This window comes from Ruditapes philippinarum, unplaced genomic scaffold, assembly GCF_026571515.1.
Source record: "Ruditapes philippinarum isolate M1 unplaced genomic scaffold, ASM2657151v2 ctg4991_1_1_1_1, whole genome shotgun sequence".
Taxonomy (NCBI): Eukaryota; Metazoa; Mollusca; class Bivalvia; order Venerida; family Veneridae; genus Ruditapes; species Ruditapes philippinarum.
The window spans coordinates 10,232-35,480 of NW_026863172.1; the positions used below are offsets into that span (position 1 = coordinate 10,232).

Genomic DNA, 25,249 nt, shown 5'->3' on the forward strand with positions numbered 1-25,249 from the left:
AAAAAACTGTTTCAAATAAAGAAAACAGTTTCAAATTCGAAAATCCTTTCACAAAAAACTACATTTTGTTTCGAAAATAAATAAGCCGAAATGTAAAAGAACGAAAAAATTTCTGTTTTCGAAACTTCCAAAAAAGACTAGAACGTGATCTCGACTACAAAATAAGTAACAGAATGGCGAGCAAAAGCAAAATAACCTATATATAGGTAATTAAACAACCTATCAAATTCAATAACAGAAATTTGAAATAATCCAATCAGCAATCTAAAAAATAAACCGTTGACCAACGAGATAAGCTGATATAACCAGAGGTCAACTCGATTCAAATAAAAACTTTATCATTCACAAGAATTAATCGATTTTAACAGGTGTATTAAAATACGCTATATTGTTATTGTTCGTGCAATTTATTTTAGATTTGCCCTTAAAACAAAATAATCGTTATAATTGTTAAAATATACATTATACTAGTATATATATGTATATATTTTAACTAAGATGCATAGTATTATACATACAGTATTTGAAACAAATTATGGCATTCTTTTTTATTATGACTACATTATTTAAATTTTAACCAATATTTAAAACATAGTAGACAATTCATTAACATACTGAAATAAAAAATAAATAAAAAATATTATATCAGGTACGTTTATATATTAATATTACGTACCTAGCTGATAATTATCAATTCTAGAAATTGAGAAATATATCAATAAAGATTTATAATATTATTATCTTATAAAATATCTCTCGACCTCACCAACAGCAATTTGACACCTTCAATATTTTCCCTTCTTTATCTAATAGCTGTTTCCTATATTATATTCCAATTCGTCAGCAGGTTAGTATCTGCCTAAATTGGGAATAAAGCGTTTGAGAGATCTAACGTATAAAAGCGTCTGGTAAGGCTGACTGAAATAAGAAGAAAAAAGAAAAGAAAAAAGATTTGTTTACAAGTCAATGCATACTATTTTGTGCGTAACTTTACTTTCTTTGTATTGATCATATACGGTATATGGTACAGCCAAGTTATTTTAAACATCTTTAAATCTTTTGGAGACCATCAACCGGACACTTTTTGAATATTTTTTCATACTGGTTGGGGACCACCAAAACCGGTCAACCACCAAACCCGGACGGCCCCGAAAATGCTTAATTTAGTATTTTCTTTGTTCAGTGGTTGTCTGTCACTTATCAACAATAAATGTATGTTTCTTCTACAATTAAGTAAATAAATTTATTTCAACATCCGTAAATAGTAATATTTAAAAGGTCTATTTCAAGAATGTTGACGTTGAAATTTGGGGGTCAAGAAAGCAATGCCTGACCTCATAAACCAGCTATAATCATTTGCAGAGTGAATAATAGGGCATAATACCAGTTTAACACCCCTGGGATGTTTTAAATTTTATGTTATAGTTACAATATATGTCTGGTGTACCGGAGATGACTGAATTCATCCTTGTCATGGAGACGCTTGAAAAAAGTAGTACCTACTTACCCATAATTCTTGTGTTACCAACGAAACAGTCAGTTACTTGCAAAAGCTGCTACTTGCAGCCAATCCGCCTTTCTGAGACGTTCCAGTGTTCGAAATTAGCAGTAGTCCGATAGCCCCTGACTACTAAATTTCTCCTCGGGCTACCAACTTTTTACAGTAACAAGCCCGACCAGACTACTGTATTTTCAGAGGCACTTTAAACAACTGTTTTGAACAAATGAATCGTGCTAGTGAAATGTCTTTTGGGCTAGTGAATATTCCAATCTGGTAGTCCGACCGGCCTAGTGGATTCAAATCCAAATTTCTTACACTGACGTTCACGAAATTTAAAATATAGGTAACTGACTGTTGCGTTGGTAACACAAGAATTATGGGTAAGTAGGAACTAATTTTTACGATAAACGGTAATCAATACAGTATATATACCTTAAATCTATATTAGATTCATTCCCTTTAAATTTTGATATTATACATTTATACTAAAAAATTGATACAGTATATACATTACATTAAAGGGACTCCACTGAGGTTTTTTGACATGATGGGACTGGAAATAATTTTTTTGGGATTATTACTCCATCTGATGTATCCTATAAAAATAACCTATGTACAAAATTTCAGATCATTAGCTCGCTCTGTTTTTCCAGAATAATTATTAAAATAGTGAAAAATGACCCAAAATTGAAAACCATTTAAACGCTTTTCAGTCAAATCGAACCGAGAATAGCACAAACATGATTTTCAATGTATTTCTTAATTATAATTTATCTATATTTCTGTTTTAAGTGCTCATGCTAATCTATGTGAAAAATTAATTTTTTATGTTTTTAGGCTTATAAACCTCAGTGGAGTTCCTTTAAATCTGTATTATATTCATTCCGTTTAAATTTTGATTTTATTATACTTTTATAACTATAACACAATAATAAATGAACTTCAATCTTACATGATAGCTCCTGGGTGCTAATATATAAGCACCCTTTTATATAAAATATCATGTAGAAACTAAAATCATTAAGACAGTTTCCCCCAAAAATTCCAAGCCCCAGTTTAAAAAGCATTGTAACCCCCCAGGAAAACCCTCTCCCTGGCATTTGAAAGTATTTCCTTTATAAGGCAATAAAATATATAATGTATTAAAACGGAATGAGTCGCATCATTGTCTCTCTTTATATATACTTACGGAATAGCACTCGGGTGCTAAAATATAAGCACCCTTATATATAAAATAACATGTGGAAACTGAAATCATTAAGACAGTTTCCCCCAAAAATTCCAAGTCCCAGTTTTAAAAGCATTGTATCCCCCCAGGAAACCCTCTCCCCGGCAAAGTTTTTCCTTTATAAGGCAATAAAATATATAATACATTAAAACGGAATGAATCACATCATTGTCTCTCTATATATATACTAATGGAATAGCACCCGGAAGCTAATATATAAGCACCCCACTTATATAAAATATCATGTAGAAACTAAAATCATTAAGACAGTTTCCCCCAAAAATTCCAAGCCCCAGTTTTAAAAGCATTGTAACCCCCCAGGATAACCCTCTCCCTGGCAAATTATTTCCTTTATAAGGCAATATAATATATCATGTATTAAAACGGTATTAAAAGTAGTTCCCACGCGTAAGAAAGTAGTTAATCGGTCACGTTCATTGATTGGCATTAAATGTACTGCGCATATTAATACAAAGCGCCTGACTGACACATATTTTTTATATTGTAAAATGACAGATTAAAATCCCCCCCCCCCCCCAAAAAAAGAAAAACACCCGGGGTGTTAAACTGGTATTACGCCAATAATAGAATATCCAAAACTTCAGCATTTGTTGCTGATATATTGTATATCATATCAAAAATCAAAACACCCAAGCTTTTATCTAAATTAAATCACGTCATGTACATATCTGTCCGGACACATGGTACTGAGTGTAGGCAATTTAGGTTAGTTTGATACCCTCCTTATCAAGCCTCAGATATAAGTGTCAATAAAATCAGAAATATACAAACTAATTTGTTTGTTAGGAGTAGAACCTAGCTGAACTGTGTCAAATATTTTGGTCTCTAGGTTAAAAATTATGAAATCTGTACAGAAAAAAGTTCCAAAAGTGTCCGGTTGATGGTCTCCGACCAGTACAGATTTCATAATTTCAAACATAGAGACCTGAAAATTTGACACATTACATCCCAACTAACAAACTAGTTTGTTTATTTCTGATTATATTGACACTTGTATCTGAGGCTCGTCAAGGAGGGTATCAAAATTACCTTAATTGTCTACACTACAGTACCATGTGTCCGGAGAGATATGTACATGGTGTGATTTAATTCTGTTAAATGCTTTGGTATTTTAATTTTTCATTTTTAACATGATAAACAATATTTCAGCAGCAAATGCTAAAGTTTTGGATATTCTATTGTTTACTCTGCAAATGATTATAGCTGGTATATCGGGTCAGGTATTGCACTCTTAAAGCCCAAATTTTCAACATCAGCATTCTTGAAATAGACATTAGAATATCACTGTTGAAATAAATTTAATTGCTTATTTATAGAAGAAACATGCAGTTATTGTTATTAAAAAGTGTGTGATAAACCGACAACCAATGAACAAAGAAAAAAACTAAATTAAGCATTTTTGGGGCCGTCAGGGTTTGGTGGTTGTCCGGTTTTGGTGGTCCCCAACCAGTACAGTAAACATGTTTAAGTTCGTACTCAACTCAGCCCTATACCAACTCGGGCATGTGTCAACTCCACACAGGTAAACTCGGCCCACTTTTGAAAAAAAAAAACAACATATAACAGGTACCGTTGGCCAAGTGGTTAAGGCGTCCGCCTTCGGATCTGGAGGTCAAAGGATCGAGCCCCAAGGAGAGTGTTAATTAAAGGATAAATGTTTCTCGTGGGACTTGTTCCGAAATGGCCACTTCGTGAGCTGGGAGGTAGTTCCCAGCAAACAAAAGACGTTGTACCAACGTTGTACTGACGTTAGACCCTGACGTTGGGTAAACATTGGCAGAAGGTTGGATTTGAAAGTTTTTTTAGACGTTAGAATCTGACGTCTTAAAATGACCTTGATCCAACCTTATCTGACCATAATCCAACCTTTTCTGACCATTATTTGGACATAATCCAACCTTTTCTGACCATTATCTGACCATAATTCAACCTTATTTGACCATTATCTGACCATAATTCAACCTTTTCTGACCATTATCTGACCATAATCCAACCTTATCTGACCATAATCCAGCCTATTCTAACCATTATCTGACCATAATCCAACATTATCTGACCATGATTTAACATCATTTCAAACTTTTTGGAATATGATTTTTTTTTCATTTTAAGCTCATTAGTAGGGTAAACAAATAAGCATTATTATAATTTTAACAATTTATTTTCAATACGGAATCACATGTACAAAACAATAAATACGGTACTATAACAAATGCAACATTTTCTTGGTGCGCATTGACTTCATTAAAATGCGCGATCTGCATAAAAAAATGCGCAAATTGCGCGGCCTGTTCTCAAATACAAGTAACAGAAGAAATTGTCATATATAATTTCATTTTAATGAAATTTTCTGACAATGTTTAATTATGATTTTATGACAGTTTTCAGTTAATGAAAATTCACAGATCTTGTTGCTTTTAATTGATCACATGATAATCTACATAATCTACATTAACAATGCTTGGATTATCACAATTTCTTGAACAGTCCAGTGTGCCTACATAGATATTATATGATAACAAGTTAGGCCGTATATTATTGATATGATTTTGTTATCTCTAGACCAGCATGGATACTGGAGAAGAAAGTTTTGAGGATGACAATCTAGGTATTCAGGCATTCCATGTAGAATCTGATGAAGATGACCTTGATCTTGACATACCACCAACAACTGGCAATGAATACCTGAGACGTGTACGGTAATGAAATTTTATATTTTATGTTTGCCTTTTATATTATTGTCAAGCAAGTCCTTTAGTTACTTTTATTTATCACTTTCCTGTCGACTTTTAAACATATTAAAAATGGTTCATTCCAGTGTCATTTAAGGAAACTGTCACATACTGAAGAATTCAAATCTTTGATACCACGGAACCATGGCTGACTGAGGAAAAGAAACTTACTGTTAGGTCTTTCTTGTCCCTCAACTGCTGTAGATATATTTTAAAAAAAAGTATTTATATTAAGAACATTATTTTATTTCAGTATGGAGGCAAGTGGTTGTCCAAAAATAGTTGTTGCAGATCTTGATGTGAAATCATTAAACAAGAAACAGACAGTTCATGTGAAGGAGGTAGCCTATCGAGTATTTTGAATCTACAGTAACTGTTGCAACCTCTGCTAAATAATAACTTATTCAAAGCAACATTTCTTCTTAAAGTAGAACTTTAAAATGAATTTTTAGTCTCTAGAGTATGACCTCTTACTAGAGTATGACCTTTCAATAGAGTATTACCTCTCACTAGAGTATTACCTCTCACTAGAATATTACCTCTTACTAAGAGTATGACCTCTCACTAAAGTATTACCTCTCACTAGAGTATTACCTCTCACTAAGAGTATTATCTCTCACTAAAGTATTACCTCTCACTAGAGTATTACCTCTCACTAGGGTATTACCTCTCACTAAAGTATTACCTCTCACTAGAGTATTACCTCTCACTAAAAGTAATACCTTTCACTAGACTCATACTCTTCACTAGAATATTACCTCTCACTAGAGTATTACCTCTCACTAGAGTATTACCTCTCACCAAAAGTATAACCTGTCACTATAGTATTACCTCTCACTATAGTATTACCTCTCACTAAAGTATTACCTCTCACTAGAGTATTACCTCTCACTAGAGTATTACCTCTCACTAAAAGTAATACCTTTCACTAGACTCATACTCTTCACTAGAATATTACCTCTCACTAGAGTATTACCTCTCACTAGAGTATAACCTCTCACTAGAATATTACCTGTCACTCAAGTATCACCTCTCACTAGAATATAACCTCTCACTAGAGTATAACCTCTCACTAGAATATTACCTCTCACTAGATTACCTCTCAGCAACTACCAAAACCATTGTCTCCTTTAGAGAGACATAAGATCATGAAAAAAATGATATAATAGAGAAGGAAAGATATAAATGACCAGATATATTATACATGTATATTGGTAGTTATAATTTTGAAATAGAATTCTGAGGATCCTGTGTTTAAACTTGTCCTAATAATGCCACATATTTTCCTCACCAAGGACACCAAATGACATATAGATATCTAGCCTGTGATATGTGGATACAGCAGTAAAACAGGCTATTTCCTCTCCTTTAGGAGTCAAAGGTCACCATTTTATATGACTGGAGATAATGATTTTAGTCTGTCAGTAAATTAAGTAGTTAATTAGCAGATATGTGCCCCCATATACAAGGCATAGAGTGATGATAAACAGCTTGTTAAATACAGGAAAATACGAAAAGAAACATTATTTTTCCAGTGTTAAGCTGTGTAGTTTTTATAATTTTGCTTTTGCTTCAGTTATTACCTATATTTCAAATGATTCCCATCAAATGCTCCTCATCTTTTACAGTGGATAGGTGACCACCAGCCTGCACCGAGAGGATTTGCTCCAAGTCTTCAATGGCAGAATATGCAAGTGGCCAACTTTGCTGAACAGAGACAGGTCTGTGATTTAGATTTTATCTTGTGTGTGCAGTTTTCCTTGAACTGACTGGATAAGTTAAGTTGAAAGGAGTTGTCAGACTTTTGTTCAATTTGTTTAAAATGTCATGATTTATATAAGGTTTTCTGAGACTAAAAGTTATTATCCCTAGGTATAAAACCAGAATTGGAATATTGATGTGGCATTGCCCTTCTATCCTGATCCATATTGTAGAATTGGTAAATCTTATTTAAGAATTAATATCCATTAATTGTTGTTAAGTAATGATGTTTTGTTACTGAAAAAAAATCAAATAATTTATTTTGTTAAAGTAAAATTCCAATACTCATCTATAATTCACATCTGCTAAGACAGATTGTAATGAAATTCAAAGAATGTATAAAATAACACGGAAATTTGTTCATCATATACTATACAGTTGTTCATTATTGAGTTATGGCCTTTTCTTAATTTAAAATGAGCATTTTTGAAAGGTGAATTGGGCCATCTCAGTGTTGAAGTGATAGATTTTAACAGATAGTGAAAAATTAACACTGTTACACACATACTCAAATTGCTTTTAAAAGTTCAAAACTATATGTAACTGTAATGTTATAGATTATAGGATTTGGAAAATTATTCCATGATTGTTTTTGTTAGATCCTCATTATAGATGTTTATTTTAAAATAAGATTTAATATTTTAATCATGTTCACTCTTGGTGATCCACTGATTTTAGCTTACATGACAGGACTGTTTTTTTCCCCCAAATTTATGTACCGTTTGATGTAGGTTTGGAACAATAATTTGTGTGAACAATTTAAGATCATTTTTCACTATGATTTTGCAAGAAAAATATCTTTATCCTGAAAAATGACCAAAAAATTAGAAGTGTTGAAACTGTTTTTACTCAAATCATACTAAGAAAAGCACAAAAATATGATGTTCATTTAGATTATGAGTATATATTTTAATTATCTTTTGAATATCTTCCTATTTCAAGTGTGGTTTGTTTATGTAAGAAATTCAAATGTTATGTTTTTTTGGCTTAAAAGTTGGACCTCATTAGAATTCCTGTAAGTAATTCCTTTAAGTACATGTATTTTTTTTTTTTGAAAGGAGTTTGATGATTTGAGCATACATTCACTGTGTTTGAATTCTACTACTGTTACATTAACTTGATTAAATAACTAATATATGCCGGAGTGATATTATGATGCGTATTCAAACAGTGATTTTATCAATCGGTAAAATCACCGATTTGTATATATTATTTCGATTATAACACGATAACAACTAATAAATGCTGTCGTACCTAATATTTACCTAAATTGCGCCTGATTTGTTTCCGTACTTTTTGTCAGCGCATCACATTTTTAGTGGTGTCATGTGTATAATGATTACATTACACGTATAAATAATTATAGAATGTCAAACTGTAATTTTGTTGCATAATTACACATATTTTCGGTTCTTCTATGTTCAATAAGGAAAAATGCGGGTCGTGTTAGAATAAAAGACATTCTTCTAAGATATAATGACATTAAATTATAAAGTCATTTTTTAACGCCAAAATTCAATTTGGTCATTCGCTGAACGTATATTAGTTACGATATATAATTCCTCGCATCCAAACTCCAAACAGTGATTTTATTGAGCAACTATCATAGTATTAGTTATATTGCTTAACACAGCTCAATTTTATCACCTTTGTGTCATTATATGTAAAGATATCATATTCATTTTCTTTCATATTCTGGGGTACTTTATACTACATGTAAGAAGCTTCAATCAAGTGATTGTGTTGTTCTAGAGGTAATATCAATTCAACATGTAGTAATGTGATTGTTCTCTCCTTTATTTGTTTGGAAAGTGATCAAATATTTTTGAAAGGTTTATTAGAAGGTTTCATTTTGTCAAAATCATTTGAGCCATCGATAGATGAAATACCTTGATATGTATCCTCTTTTCCTTTGTTTCAGAATCTGGCACGTTATAAAGCAAAAAGAAAAACTCTTAAAGTAACCAAGTTGCCAACAGTGGTATGTTTTACAAGTTTTATATACATGTATATCCAGCTGATTTATGAAAGAATCTTTGTGTATATAATATTCTAGTACATTTATTTCACTTTCTAAAATGAAATACAGTGACCTGTAGTATTAAAATTGGGAAAGGCTATTAATGAATCACCATATTCTTACGATAGACTTACTAGTGGTCAATAACAAACTTATTTATTGATAAATTCCATCAATAAATAAATATGTAAGTAAGATTTATTAAAACACAATGTACATGTACAATGTATATTGTTCTGAAATCTAGATTTCTGAGTAAAGATTGTTAGATTCCTCATTTCAACTCAATAAACATAATAATTGTTTCTTGTTAAAAAAGGTAGATGTATTTTTGTGTACCTTTAGCAAATCTGTCAGTGGAGAATGGTGCTTAAATTGTTGTCAGCCTATAAATTAGCAAGGTAGCATAGGGCATAAAAAGGAAATTGCATAATAAATAGGTTAAAATGTAGAAATCCATCAAATATAGACAATAATTAAAGCGGCCTTTAGCTTTTCTAACACATATGTTATTTTTAGATCGTTTCATGTAATTGTCGAATCAGAAGAATTAAGGTGGAAAATGAAAAGTGCCAGCAATTTAATACATAAACAATAAGGAAACCCCCTTGATACCTCAAATCTACTGTTCTGCTGTATATATTTAAATAAGTAAAGCGGATAATTCTATTTTTTGAACACGAACGTCACTGACGCTGTTTCCTTATAAATAGCACTTGGGACGCTGTTTCTAAGAAGGCTTAACAGTGATATGATGCACTTTTGCAAGATAAGATTAGTGAAATGATAATTTTGAAACAACACAGAATTATTTTGCAAGTTAAAATAAAAGCGGAAGGCCGCTTGAATTATTGTTATTGAATTTGCTATGTTGAAATTCGATATATTGCTCCACGGTCGTTTTTGTTGTGGATGCCAATAGTGGTTCAGCTTCACCAAGATTTTGGTTCACCACTTGGCTGATATTTTATCCACTGAAAAGCCTGAAACTTGTTTGACATGAAATAAATAAGCTTGATATTATAAAAAAATGCCTTTATATGTCTCTTTTGATGAATAGATAAAATAGATTGCACACACATATATCTATAAAACTATGTGTATAAATTATAAAAATATGTTTTAAATTTTCAGCCACATGCTAATGATGTAGAGGCCTGGTGTAGATTGTGTTTTGGTCGATTAAGACCCCCAGCAAGGCTTGGACAAGACCCATCTAAAATAAAATCTGATTTAAATACTAGTGAGAATGAGACTGATATTAAGATGGATTCTGACAGGGAGACAACTGATGCTGACAGACCAGAAAGTTCTACAACATTTCCCTCCCATGAGGGCATTTTACCTCTAGGTTTGTCTTAAAATGTCTTCAAACTTTGATTGATAACTCTTTGGTTTTTGATTATGAAACATAAAAAAAGATATCTCATTTGCATATGAAATCTAAACAACAGTCTATTTCTTATCTAATTTCAAGAACATCTAATCAGATATTTAACATTGTCGTGAGTTTTCAGCTAAATAGCTTGTAGTTATCCATATACTGTGTCATTTGCTCTAAAAAAGATATTACTCATTTATGTAAAGGTTAGTTCATGATTGAAAAAGGGAGACAAAAAACTGAGTATAGGTTAGAGTGCATATTGGGTGTTCTTCGTAAATAAGAAAGCTCAAAAGGAGCGGAGCTTGCGAAGCGACTGTAGCTTTCTTATTTACGAAGAACATCCAATATGCACTCTAACTGGCTTAGTGCTCCGCCCATTTTTTTCGCCCAACACACTGCGTGACGTCACACGATAGCCTAAATGTGTATAACCATATTTGGAAGAGGTAGCGGTACACATTTTCGGGTCACGTGTTTTGCATAGCTTATTCCCACATTCTGTCTAGGTAAATCAGACAATATCACGGTGCATATCCATATCGGTACCCTCTTTGCGAAATATTCTCAAACGGTACCCTCTTTGAACATACACAGGTCATTCTCTGCTAAAAACAAACCAGCGATGGATAACAATGCAGTAAAAATTCATTGTAATAAGGAAAGGAGGTATGACACGTAGAAAAGATGTATACCATGGAACACTAGAATGTTTTATTTATGTGCTGATTTGTCATGTGCCCGATTTTCATGTACTGCAACTTCACAATAAGCTACAAAAAGTCGACATGACTTGCCTCGCCCGTCACCTCGACATATTTTCGGGCTGAAATGAACCTGTAGCTTGATTATATATGCATCATACATATTTTTTATGTTCATATACATATCATCTTCGGACAAATGGCAGTATATTGTCAAAAATAAATGTAAAATTAATAAAAACACCCTACTTTCGGTTTTGCAGCGGCACGGGCTGTAATATTTACATATTACATACATACTTTGTTGGAATAAGTGAACTTTTTATTTGGAAATTATAAAATGATACTGGTTCCGTAAGTAATAAAACATTTTTACTGTTATTTTGCCTGAACCTCTTTTTTTTAATTCTATGCCGTAGTGACGATATACATGTGCGTGTACGGAAAAAACATGATGCATAAATATTAATTAGTAGGCCTAGGAGTAAACTTCAAGATCTCTGCACATGCGTATATTTCACTTTAGCGCTCTTCGAAACTTAGCTCCGCCCACTTGCGTTTTATAATATAAAACGTCCAGTTTATATAAAATCCTGTTCTATTAAGATTTGAAACCTGAAAATTTGAAAAATCCTTGTCGCTGATTGGCTTAAAAAAATTGGCGAGCACTAATATTAGATATATCATAAATCAGTATAAAAAGAAATAAATAAGATGATTAGAAATAAAAATAAAATCAGCAAATGGAATTTTTTATATAATTAACACCATCATGTGTTTATTATTATTTTTGTATCATTTTATTCATTGACATTTAAAGTATTATCTAAATACTTTTAAATTAGAAAAAAAGAAAAAAAGAAAAACACCACATGAACCTTAAGATTATAATGAATTATTTTGTGTAGGCACATACTTATTACTTTTCAAATCATATCATGAGTTTTTTTATGATTCTTGATTTGTGGATGTAATATTAATGCATTTTAGCTCAACTATTCAAAGAGTAGTGAGCTTTTCTTACTAACACAGTGTTGGCATTGGTGTCAGTGTGGGCATTGTGTCAGAGTTAACATTGGTATCAGTGTCAGCATTTTTGTGTCAGTGTTGGCATTGTGGAAGTGTTGGCATTGAAATCAGTTTTGACATTGGCATCAGTGTTGGCATTGGCATCAGTGTTTTCATTCATGTCAGTGTTTGCATTGATGTTAGTGTTTGCATTGGCATCAGTGTTGCCATTGACATCAGTGTTTGCATTGAAAACTTTATCTCTTTCTTTGTGGTTTTAACTGGAGCTCATTTTATAAGGCCCATAAATTTGGCTTGGATTTTGACTTTATTCTAGATCTTTGTGAACTAAGAACATTTTTAGTTTAGGTTCTGCATGCAGCAATACTCTGTCAAAAAACTACTGATGTATTCTTTTGAAACTAATTTATGTTTTCAAAATTACAAAAGAAGGCCCATAACTCTGGCATTGATTTTGAATGAAATCGTCCTGTATGTTAAATCCTACATTATCCAGGCTCTAGTTAAACTATCAAGCACTGAGAAAGGTGAAGTGTGCTGGCCTTTTAACAGTTCTTGTTTCATTTCTTCTAAATGTCAGTGTGTAACCAAGTATTCAGGAAGAGATTTATAAAGTCAAGAAATATTAATACTATTTTTGAAATATTATAAATCTTGGTTAAAATGTTTAATAAGCTGACATTTTATTAAACTAAGTGCATAATGGATAAATTTACATGTATAAGCCATTATATTTTTAACAAAATAATATTTAAATCCTCAACAGGAAATGTTGTCATTGGTAACAATCAACATCAAATGCCAGTAAAGAGAATAATGGTTCTTATATATGATATCATTTGTGGTTTAATTATTGTATATATATTTTTGCACTGAAAACCTTGGTAAGCATTGAAATATGTACAGAACAATTTCAGTTTTTTGTAGGATCAGAAGGAAATAGGTATTTTTAAAATCAACAAGATATAGTCTGTAGTAATATAATTATAAGATGTTGCTTTGATGTTGTTAGATTATAGGCAAAACATCACTCTCCCAATATGTATATGAAATTGTCTTGAGTGCATTTACTCCATAGTTTTGGTTTGGTCTTTATTAACTTTAACTGACAGTAAACCTTAAACGATACATATACACAGATCTGTTATTTTCTATTACAATCATAAAACCCGTATGTTGAATAATAAATTATGACCTTGATCTTTATTTTACCTTGACCAACATGGTGAAATTATTGAAATTTGTTTAAATTGTCAGAACTTTGTTATTTATATATGGATTTAATTCAAACTTGCACAAAAGAACACATGACAAAACAAACTGGTTGAATTATTCTGTATGACCTTGAAATTCAAGGTCATATTGTAGAAATTTTCTTAAATTGTCACAACTTTCTTATTTATTACAATGAATGGAAAGCTTCTCTGTATTGTTACTCAAACTAAACAAATACAGAGATTTGTTATATCCTATTACAATTTCACGTAAACATGTATTTTGATTTCAGTTAGTGTAATGGTGGCCATGGATCAGCCGACAGTGTTAAAAGTTTTAGAGTATCACCTAAATTGGTTTGAAGCCACAGGATTTACAGAAAGACAGGTAAAATTTGGTTTTTATAACTCGATTTTTTTTTTCGGAAAAATTCAAAGTATTGCTACAGTCATATCGTCTTTTCCCAATGCCGGTGTCAGTGCTGTTGTTATAACTGTGCTATTTATTTATTTGATTCATACTTGGACAAAAGAACATGTTTGACAAAACTGACAAGTTGAATTATTCTGATATAACCTTGACCTTTAATTGACCTTGACGTCAAAGTATTGAAATTTGCCTAAAATGTCATAACTTTGTTATTTATTTATGGATTTGATTCACTCTTGGACAAAAGAACACATTAAAAAAACCGACATGATGAATGATTGTTTATAAAATATGTTCATCCTTTCATTAGATGATAATAATCTTTACTCACAGTTTTGCGTTTGTTTGATGTTACCATTGGCTCATACCTTACCAGATTGTTTTGACAATTACCTATAAAAGTGACATACTATAGTATTTTCTACTGAAATATCACATTGAATGTAGAAGATGTGTCATATATCTGTGAATGCTAGTTACAAAAATATCATAGAATCAGACGTGCAAAAACATAATCAGTTTAATATGACACTGTATAATGTTACCATATTTTTATATTCTGAATAAGCACATTAAAATTTCTGATATTGAAATCCCTGAATCTTTGGGATAAGTTTACATTCTAAGATGTACAGGTCTGTAAAATAAAGATCAAAATGAAAATTTCTTTACAATGAATGGAAAGTTGTTAAAATTTCAAACACTGCGGCTTTAACTAAAAGACTAAAATTAAATATGTTTGAACTAACTGTGATGATGGTAAAATATACAAACAGCTAATAATAAAAAGAAGCTATGTTACAATTCATAGGACTTAAGCAACAAACTCACTTTTATTCAAAATGAAAATTGTTAATACATGTAGTAAAATGTGTACTTTTTGCAATTGCCAAGAAGAAACTCTGTTGCATTTATTTTGGGAATGTCCAAAAATACAATCGTTATTTCAATATCTGAAAGACAATACAGATAATTGTGATGATAATTTTAATTGTAAATCATTTATTTTAGGTTCTGAAGTTAATGATTTTAAATATGATATTTTGTTTTTAGAATTGAAAAGATATATTTATTTGTCAAAGAGAAAAATCATGTTACCTACAATACCTCGTTTTAGAAATAGTCTTAAATTGGCATGGAATATTTACAAAAATACAAATTTGACCAAACATGTAAATGAAGGATGGCAAATTGTAAGAACTTTAATAAACTAATGAGCTACACTAAATTAATTTACCCCAAACCAATATGCTTTGTTTGTTTTTAATTTTTTTTGCATAATACATTATCATACATAATTGTTATACTTATTATATGAAAATTGATTGAATGTTTGAATATTATGTATATTGTAATTATAATTATTATAGATGATGATTTAAATATTATTAGCTCGACTATTCGATAAGAATAAGTAGAGCTATTGCAATCACCCGAGCGTCGGCGTCGGCGTCTGCGTCGGCGTAACCACTTATGTTAAAGTTTTTGCAATAGTTCAAATATTTTCAAAGTCCATTGACATATGGCTTTGAAACTTTGCACACTTGTTCACCATCATGACCCCAACCTGTAGACAGGAGGAGGTAACTCTATCAAGCATTTTTTTTTTACTATCAAGCACTAAGAATAGTCGAGCGTTGCTGTCCTACCGACAGCTCTTGTGTAGATATCATGTAAGGTATCAGAGGGATGACCCTGACCCTCTCATACCTATTACGGGGTAAATAAACGGGGTTACCCAGTTGGGGCCTAAAAAAAAAAAAAGTTATGTAACAATTTTTTTATTTGCAGGGTTATTGGTTTTATGCATTATTAGTAAGTCTAGATAAACCATTAATACCAGATGCCTGCTCCTTGTTACGAGGTCTAGCTAGAGCTTGCTCAAGATTACGTGCATCTCTTGTAAGTATAAAACCCTATGTCTTCTGTTTTACATGTGTACAAAACTACAAATAGCTTTTTTAACAAACAGTGAATAGTACAGACAATATTTTTGGTGCTAAAATGTCATCTCTGCAAAGTCTTGATACACATTTAAATCACTGTTATCAAAAATTTGCTTTGTTAGTTTGTAGTAGAACCAGTTAGTACTGTGTTATAATTTAACTATGGATGTACTAACAGTAACCTGCCATGTGTTCTATATCAAATTGTTACTATACCAACTCCTTCCTATGTCATTTGAAATGGTGATTAAAGCTGAGTTGTTTAACCCCTAGCCTGATTGTGACAACAGATTTTACCCATGCTGTCAGTCCACATCAAGATCAACTCTCACATGTTTCCCAACTGATCATAGTCTATACTGATCATAGTCTGTACTGCAAGCTATACAGCCGGAACATATTTTGATATTGTCCCTAATAATGATAAATGCTTTTGTCAATATTGAAAGATGGACAAGTCCATATAGATTATATATAGCATTATAAGGGTTCAGAAGTACTGTCATTAACCAGATTGTCTAAAAAAATGCCATGAATGTGACAAACCTTGTTAAGTAAATTAGGAGTACATTGATCTAGATTTAATTAATTTCCATAATTTTAGAAAATTTGGCATATTTTATTTCAGATTAAATTCTTTTCAATCATTATTTAAAGTGTATAATTTTATCTTGAAATTGGCCAATGATTAGAAACCTAGATATTTGATACATATCATCATTTGCTATATATGTATTGTTATAGTTTTGATACAAATTGTCTGTAACAAACTGCAATTACATTTATTTTCAGGAGAGCATAGATGACCCAAGACTTACACCATTAAACTTATTCATATGTTTAATATCAAGATACTTTGACCAATCAGATTTGATGGATCGTGTCACATGACAATACTGCAGGGATGTTAAACAATCAATGTTCTTCAGTAATGTTCCAGATATGTTGAGTTAGATAAGTCAGGTCTTGTGGACTGTATCAAATAAATGATTACATGTGGACAGTACCATCACCTGAGAAAACAATATTTGTATAGACAAGCAGTGTGGTAAAAGTCACCATATGAAAGCATTCTTCTATTTTGAGTACAGCAGTTTGAGAAATAGTTTGAGGAATAGTTGGGCTATCCTATTCATTCAGTGCCTCCTGCATTTTTGAGGAATGTGACTGCATAACGCTTAGTTATGGTTCTTGGTGCAATATAATGTCTCATATACATAAGTTATATATATATGAATACTCGTGTATGTCTTTACGATGGATCATAATTTAGATTAAATTCTCGAATTCTACCTGTCCAGCTGGTGTAAACATGCATACAAGGATGTACAAAGAACCCCAAATTCTGTTCCTATAACCGCGGAAGTTATTCACTGGTAGCTTCTCACATCCCATTTATATTATTGCTGTATTTTTACTAGATTTACTTAAACAAAGAAGATTCCTTGTTAAGGTTGTGCGCCATGCAAAAGGGACTGCGCTGTTCACGGACAAGTCTTGTTATTATAAACAAATATAGAATGTAAATATAATTACTATATAAAGTATTTAAAGAGCTGTCCTCTACATATTTCAGTTTTCACATTTTACATTCAATTTTTAGATAAAAGCTTCTTTTGCTCTAGCTTTTTATTACGAAGGATTTCAAAAACAGTGGGGCAGTAGTTTTAAATTTACAAGATGATTCTATCAAAACTAATACTGAAAGGTCATAAAGCTATATTTGACCATCTCAAATTGAAAGAATAATGTTTGTAGAAGTATAACATGAAAATACAGGTTTCAGTATTTCTATAGTACAAAGTCAGTTATAGCTTTACACCCATAACACTTAAAACAAAGTTGTAAGGGGGGTATACTGGAATCAGCTTGTCCGTCCGTCCGTCGGTTTTTTCTTGTCCGCCCAATAACTTAAGATTCCTTTGACCTACAGTCGTCATATTTGGCATGGAGGTTAGTCATGATTAGTAGATGACCCCTATTGATTTTGAGGTCACCAGGTCAAAGATCAAGGTCACAGGGGCCTTGACTTCAAAAAGCTTGTCCGCCAAATAACTTAAGATTCCTTTGACCCACAGTCTTCATATTTGGCATGGAGGTAAGTCATGATTAGTAGATGACCCCTATTGACTTTGAGGTCACCAGGTCAAAGGTCACAGGGGCCTTGACTTCAAAAAGCTTGTCCGCCCAATAACTTAAGATTCCTTTGACCCATAGTCTTCATATTTGGCATTGAGGTTAGTCATGATTAGTAGATGACCCCTATTGACTTTGAGGTCACCAGGTCAAAGGTCAAGGTCACAGGGGCCTTGACTTCAAAAAGCTTGTCCGCCCAATAACTTAAGATTCCTTTGACCCACAGTCTTCATATTTGGCATGGAGGCTAGTCATGATAAGTAGATGACCCCTTTTGACTTTGAAGTCACCAGATCAAAGGTCAAGGTCACGGGCCTTGACTTCAAAAAGCTTGTCCGCCCAATAACTTTAGATTCCTTTGACCCACAGTCTTCATATTTGGCATGGATGTTGATCATGATTAGTAGATGACCCCTTTTGATTTTGAGGTCACTGGATCAAAGGTCAAAGTCATAAGGACTTTGACTTCAAAAAGTTTGTCCACCCATTAACTTAAGATTCCTTTGACCCACAGTCTTCATATTTGGCATGGATGTTGATCATGACTATAAGGTGACCCCTATTGATTTTGAGGTCACTGGGTCAAAGGTCAAGGTCACAGGGACCTTGACATAAAAAAAAGCTTTTCTTCTCAATTGCTAAAGAATGTCCTGTCCGCAATGTATTGATTTTGACATTTTCACATTTGAAGCATGTAGAATACATAACTTAGCAATGCACTGGCTTAGTAACCTCAGATTTGGCAGGGAGGTTGACCTTTAGCTCTAAATGGCCACTGTTGATTCTGACAAAGTGGTATGCGGGGGTATTCACGCCATGATAGTGGTAGTTCTAGTTAAAGTAGAAAAAAATCTTTATACATTATAGCTTATGGATAGTTAGTAGTCCTACAAGGGTGCATGCTCTGCATGGCAAGGCTTTGGAAGGAAGTCTGTTTCCACTAGTAAAGCTAGAATGTTGCTATGTGACCTTTAAAGTGTTGGTGAGACATAAAACCCAACCAGGTCGTGAATATGAAGATTTTATGTTTTCTACCAAAACCTAGTACTAATTAATATCTTGAAATATTGTTATAGAATGAAGAAATAAATATGAGAAAATTATTGTGAGCCTCCTGTTTTATTAACATATTTTTTACATACAGTAGTTTATGTAGTTTATACAAAGAAAGAATAACTTACATTTATTAGGAAATTAAAGAATAGGGAAAAAATTGTTTTCATTAATTAATCAAATTTTATTTATGGAATGTCCTTGAATTTCTCCTTGGAAACTATTTTTTGTTGTTATTGTGTTTTCATGTCAACAGAAAAATATCTGTATTGTATGTAATTACCTATACAGTGCTAATATCAGTTAAAATATCATTATATTACCTAGTGGTTGGTGGATACAAAAAGAGAGGATTTTTATATATTAATTTAATCAACTTCAGGTGAAAATACCACTCAGTATATTTATATTCATGTTTAACAGCTGTAGGTAATGAAAAGTGTCATTTAATTCTTATACTGGTTTGTCCCTTATTAAAATATAACCATAAAAATATATAAATTTTCATTAATAAATTGAAAACAAAATGGTAGAAAAATTAATCTCTAAATATTGTCTGTTTTAACATTTATTGCCTATGAATTACATAAATAAAAAGGATAAAATGGTATTTGTTAAGAAAAAAATCACCTGCTATTTAAGTAGGTGTTGTGTTTTTTTTGTGGGATAAGAAGTTATGTAAATTATTATTATGGATAATAATGAAGTGTACACCTAGACTGACCACCTTCAGTAGATAAGAACCAGTGTTGTACTGATTATCAATGTAAATTGATAATGCTTCATCATCCACACAGTTTGCTATTCAGTCAATACATATTTTGAATGTTTCCCTAAAAATGATTAATGGTTTTGTCCAGATTGAAATACGGACAAGTCCATTGAAGATATTTAACAAGAAAAGGTCAAGCTGTTTTTCAGCTAGTATATTTCAAAAAAACAGTATCATGGTCGTGTTATAATTTATAATAAAACTAGGTACATGTACAGTGATGAATGTCAAGGTCTATAGTTCATATCACCGTATAATTTAGTCTAGTAGAAAACATGATTGTTATTTATTGTTGCCATGTTAACATATGACTCACCAGTAGTTTATTGTCAGTGGACACATTATGTAAATACAACCTTACTGAATACAGTCTATTTATATGAATTTATTTCTATAGTGATTACTTTGCAGACTACATATTAAAGAGATATTGTAGTTATTTATGGCAGTAAGGAAGTAATTTGGGAAATGTTAAGATTTAGTTTTTATGCTCCCCGAAAAATTTCGGGAGAGCATATAGTTGGCGCCTTATCCGTCTGTCCGTCCGTTGTCTTGTCCGGAGCATAACTTGAAAACCCTTGGAGATAATTTGTTGAAACTTCATACAGTGGTAGAGGGCATTGAGGGGGAGTGCAGTGTCAAAGAACCATAACTCTATTTTGCCTGGTTTTTGAATTATCTCCCCTTATAGAAAAATCTTGTCCAGGGCATAACTCTAAAACTATAAGAGATATCAACATGAAACTTTGTAGGTGAATAGATCTCAATGGGTAGATGTGCAGTGCATAAGGACAATAACTCTTTTTGTCCTAATTTTGGAGTTTTTGCCCTTTGTTAATTTTAACACTTTGAACTTTGTCCAGAACATAACTCTAAAACTATAAGAGATATCAAGATGAAACATTGTAGGTAGATAGATCTCATTGAGTAGAGGTGCAGTGCAAAAGAACCATAACCCTGTTAAGCCTCATTTTTGAATTATCTCCCCTTTTAGAAAAATCTTGTCCAGGACATAGCTGTAAAACTATAAGAGATATCAACATGAAACTTTGTAGGTAGATATATCTCAATGGGTAAATGTGCAGTGCACAAGAATCATAACTCTGCCTTGCCTAATTCTGGAGTTATTGCCCTTTGTTTATTTTTACTTTTTGAAGTTGTCCGGGACATAACTCGGAAATCATAAGAGATATCATCAAGAAACTTTGTAGGTTGATAGATCACATTGATTAGAAGTGCAGTGCAAAGAACAGTGACACTGCCTTGCCTAATTTTGGAATTATTGCACTTTGAACTTTTTCCAGAGACATAACTCTGAAACTACAAGAGGTGTACTTTCCTGTGTCCAAAACCTATTCGGGGAGCATCACCCAGCTCAAACCGGGCTCTTGTTTTAACATATTATTCCTTGTAGCATATATAGATATTTATTTTTTACTTGCACCTGGGAAGTAAGTCTTCCCAGCTTGTACATGTACAGGTACCTTTTTTTCATTAGCCTTTTTAAAGCTTGAATGATGATACCTGATGTGAATTTATTTAAATATTCTCATGAAATTTATTAAGAAATAACAGGTTAAAATTGAACAATGACTAGAAATCTTGAACGATCAGATTCGTGTATAAATGTCAGGGATGTAAAGTGACCACTGTAATGTTTTAACACATACTAAAAAAACTTGGCTCATTCTTCTTCGTGATATTATAATATAATGATGACCTTTTCAAACCAAAATGGCTCTTTATTTTTTTTTTTTTTTAATTATTTCATTTGTGATTAATCTTTCAATGTTGAGCATTATGCAGTTTAAGAAAATACTTGTACAACTCCTATACCTTGAATTTCTTCTCAATAAAACATTAATAGTTGTGAAATGATCTGAGTGTATGAATGTAAGATGAAGATAAACATTTTAAGGAAGCAATCTTTAGTGCAACTTCTATATCAGTAGCCCAATGTAGAGCAACAATTTCATTAATTAAAACCACACTATCATTTCGTCTCAAAATTAAATCTTCACAAAAACTTAAAGGCACATTATTCCTCAGAAATTCATATCTTTTAAATCTTGACAAATGTCAAATAGGTGTTTAATTATGTTTAAATAATGGTTTAAGAACATATAAGATATTTACCAACTGAAGAAAGTAGCGCTGAACGTACAGTACTGTGTCATTAAGGTAGAAAATTGTAAACAAAGAAGTATTTTGACTTCCATACAAATACTGATTCACTATAATTATACCAATTGCCAACAAAACAAAAGTAGCAGAAGAAAGTTCATTAATATGGCTAATATGTAATTTTTTTGGAAACTAACAATATACCAAAAATAAACGTTTTTGAGAAATTAATTTGATAGCATTTCTTGGCTGTAACCTGTCTAGAGCAACACCTACCAGCAAAATTCAAAATATTCATATCTTAAAATATATATGAGCCGCGTCACGACAAAACCAACGTAATGCGTTTGCGACCAGCATGGATCCAGACCAGCCTACGCATCCGCGCAGTATGATCAGCATCCATGCTGTTCGCTATCAGTTTCTCTACATGTAATAGGGTTTGTAAGCGAACAGCATGGATTCTGATCAGACGGACTACGTTGGTTTTGTCGTGACGCGGCTCATATTGTTGCTCTGCAGATATTATTTCATGTGTTGATTTCGGATTGTGTCTGAAATGTACTATAACAGGCAACTGTTTGTGATGTAAATAAATAAACATTTCAAGACTTCATATGTAATAATTATATATTTAACAAATTAAAAGTGATGAACATTTAGCATTTTTTTTTAAGATAAACGTGTCATATACATTTAAACGATGCTAATATTGATATATGCATTAAGTTAAGTATTACATTTAATTGCGATATTTATCACTACACAAAAGTTACTTTGTGTTCGTGTCAAATTGTAGCTGCATGCTTAAAGATGAGACGAAAATTTCGAGAAAATGAAGAAAAATATACTAAGATTTTAAGACTAATAAAATATTTACAATTCAAGTAATTATTCATATGTTGCATGCAATGAATGACTGAATTTGCATCATTTATCACATGACTAATACAGTATGGGCTTTTTTGGGTATATTTTGACATTTATTTGGTAGTTTACGTGAAATGGAAGTGTATTTTGCATTGTGTAAATTACTTTCTTCGTTCACTTGAAAATATTTTACTTTTTAAGACATTTTCAAACTTTTCAGGAAAATGATAAGTATGAATCTTGAGGCAGGCTGCTTTAATATATTACAACAAATATTGAACACGGAAACAAACTGATTTGAAGTATGGAAACATACGAATTAAACTGATTGGAAGATGAGAACATACCTAACAAACATAATTAAACTGATTTGAATATTGAAACATACGGAACTAAATCTGTGATGTTTACAGAACTTGACTGCACCCACTTGTAACCTGTATGGTAGAATGAATGTTTAGTGAAGGTATATTCACTTGAAGTCCTTTGTACCATTCCCCTTCTTTTCAATGATACACATCCAAGTCTTCCAATAATGTTTAACTTCATAAAATTACGACACATTTTCCTAAACTGGTTAAAACGAACTGGATCTATTTCGTTTTGAAAATATTGACTTGATGGGATATACACGTAATTATCATCCAGTTCGTTTATTTTGTGTCTGGCTTTTAATTCTTTTCTATAATTGTTCAGTTGATACGATAAAAAGTTGGGCCCTGAAGCATCAATGTCTTGGCTGAAATGACTAAAACTGGGCAGTTCATACATAAGTTTTCGTAGGAATGGATGGTGTTGTCTACAAAACATGATAGAGTTGGTAACCATGAACATAGAGTTGTATATGAGAGAAGCGTGTTCATACGGTTCAGGTGAGATAACGCATGAGTATTTGTTAAGAACGCGGCCAAGGTAACGAAGACAAATGGTGTCCAAATCGGCGTATACTCCACCAAATTCATGCAAAACAACGTACCTGAAACAAATTTGAATAAATAAATAAATCAACCTCACTGCAAAACAATACACATGTTGCTGCTTTTGAGTGTTAAGTACTTCATTTTTTTAAAATTGTTTTTATTACTCATTGTTGCGTTAGCGCAATATTCTTCTCAAATTAACACTGACGTTTGTAAATAAATTCTAGTATACTATTGTCTTATGATGATAAAGATACATACAGTATTGTTGGTATGGCATTTCTTACACGAAGAATGAATCTTGTCTAGTATTAAGCATGTTTAACTGTTTTTGATAAACCTTGTGCACAATGCACATTTATGCTTAAAATAAATGTTTAAAACATTACCTGAGCAAGTCTGCCTTTCTAACAGGTTCCACGTAGTTATCATACGTGTACAGAAGTTCTGGGTATCTCTCCACCAGCAGCTCCCTGGCAGATGCATCAGTCCAAAAATAGTACTCAAAATCTGGATTCAGCGTCACAAATGACCGTACATTCTCATGAAATGCTGCCGGTATTATAACGTCCTTCCATGTTTGATGGATGATTTTAGGTATTCTCGGGTATCTGCCAGATATTGTAGGGAAATCTTCATCAAGGACAGGTTCAAAAGGTTTAACATCCCGAATATCAATGGGTTTACCTGACCCCAGGACGATTTCATTTTCACCAAATACGTGAATTATGAGCAGTATATAACAACAAAGACAACATGTAACAGTTACAGGAACTATCCATTTCTTTCGTCTCCAAATTTTTATCATATCCTCGTCCCGTATAAACTTATTTATCATTGAATACTTGTTTAATATGTAAATTGCCTTAAGCACATTCTGTTATTTACACATTGGTCTCTTTTAAAGTATTCTTCAGCATCCTTAATTCTTTTCTACAATATTACATATGTATAGCATAATTATCATAATCACCACATTCCTTTACGAAAGAGATCATAATAACTATAAAAAATATTCAATAAATAACATATAATCTTTGTATAAGACTCGAATATCTTATCACCTTCAATCAAATCATGTTGACCTAATTTAACATATACATAAAGATAAGACGTACTTATCTATGTTCGGGATTTTTGTGATCTTCCCGCCATTTTGTTATGTAATTAAGGGGTTGAAATGAATATAAAATGATTTGCTCTGCTATATTTTTATTTGTAATTGTCTTGATTGCTACATACTTCCATCAATGTAGCCGAAGTTAGATAAATACTGTATCGGATACCTTATTAATACTTGAATATTATTATTTATTACATGCTTTTCGGTGGTTTATAGAAATATATCAGTGATATAAAACTGGTAATTTCACTGTTACCACTTTGATAATTTCACTGTTTTGAATT

At 32.0% G+C, this 25,249-nt stretch overlaps 2 protein-coding genes across 3 annotated transcripts; one reads left to right on the top strand and one right to left on the bottom strand.

Annotated features, from left to right (window-relative positions):
• Positions 1-842: 842 nt before the first annotated feature.
• Positions 843-17,802, top strand: LOC132721332 (gem-associated protein 2-like). Of its 2 annotated transcripts, none has more exons than XM_060705619.1 (9): positions 843-908; positions 5,313-5,449; positions 5,736-5,823; positions 7,111-7,203; positions 9,165-9,224; positions 10,398-10,614; positions 13,885-13,979; positions 15,813-15,923; positions 16,760-17,802. In XM_060705619.1, exons 2-9 carry the CDS (start codon positions 5,319-5,321, stop codon positions 16,856-16,858), a joined length of 894 nt encoding a protein of 297 aa, XP_060561602.1. In that variant the 5' UTR covers positions 843-908; positions 5,313-5,318; the 3' UTR covers positions 16,859-17,802. The 2 variants fall into 2 exon arrangements, with proteins under 2 accessions (XP_060561602.1, XP_060561601.1); XM_060705618.1 differs by lacking the exon at positions 843-908 and adding an exon at positions 911-980.
• Positions 17,803-23,087: 5,285 nt separating this feature from the next.
• LOC132721331 (uncharacterized) lies at positions 23,088-24,849 on the bottom strand. The gene is made up of 2 exons (XM_060705616.1): positions 24,232-24,849; positions 23,088-23,898 (listed from the first exon to the last, which is right to left on the bottom strand). Exons 1-2 carry the CDS (start codon positions 24,678-24,680, stop codon positions 23,283-23,285), a joined length of 1,065 nt encoding a protein of 354 aa, XP_060561599.1. The 5' UTR covers positions 24,681-24,849; the 3' UTR covers positions 23,088-23,282.
• Positions 24,850-25,249: the final 400 nt, after the last annotated feature.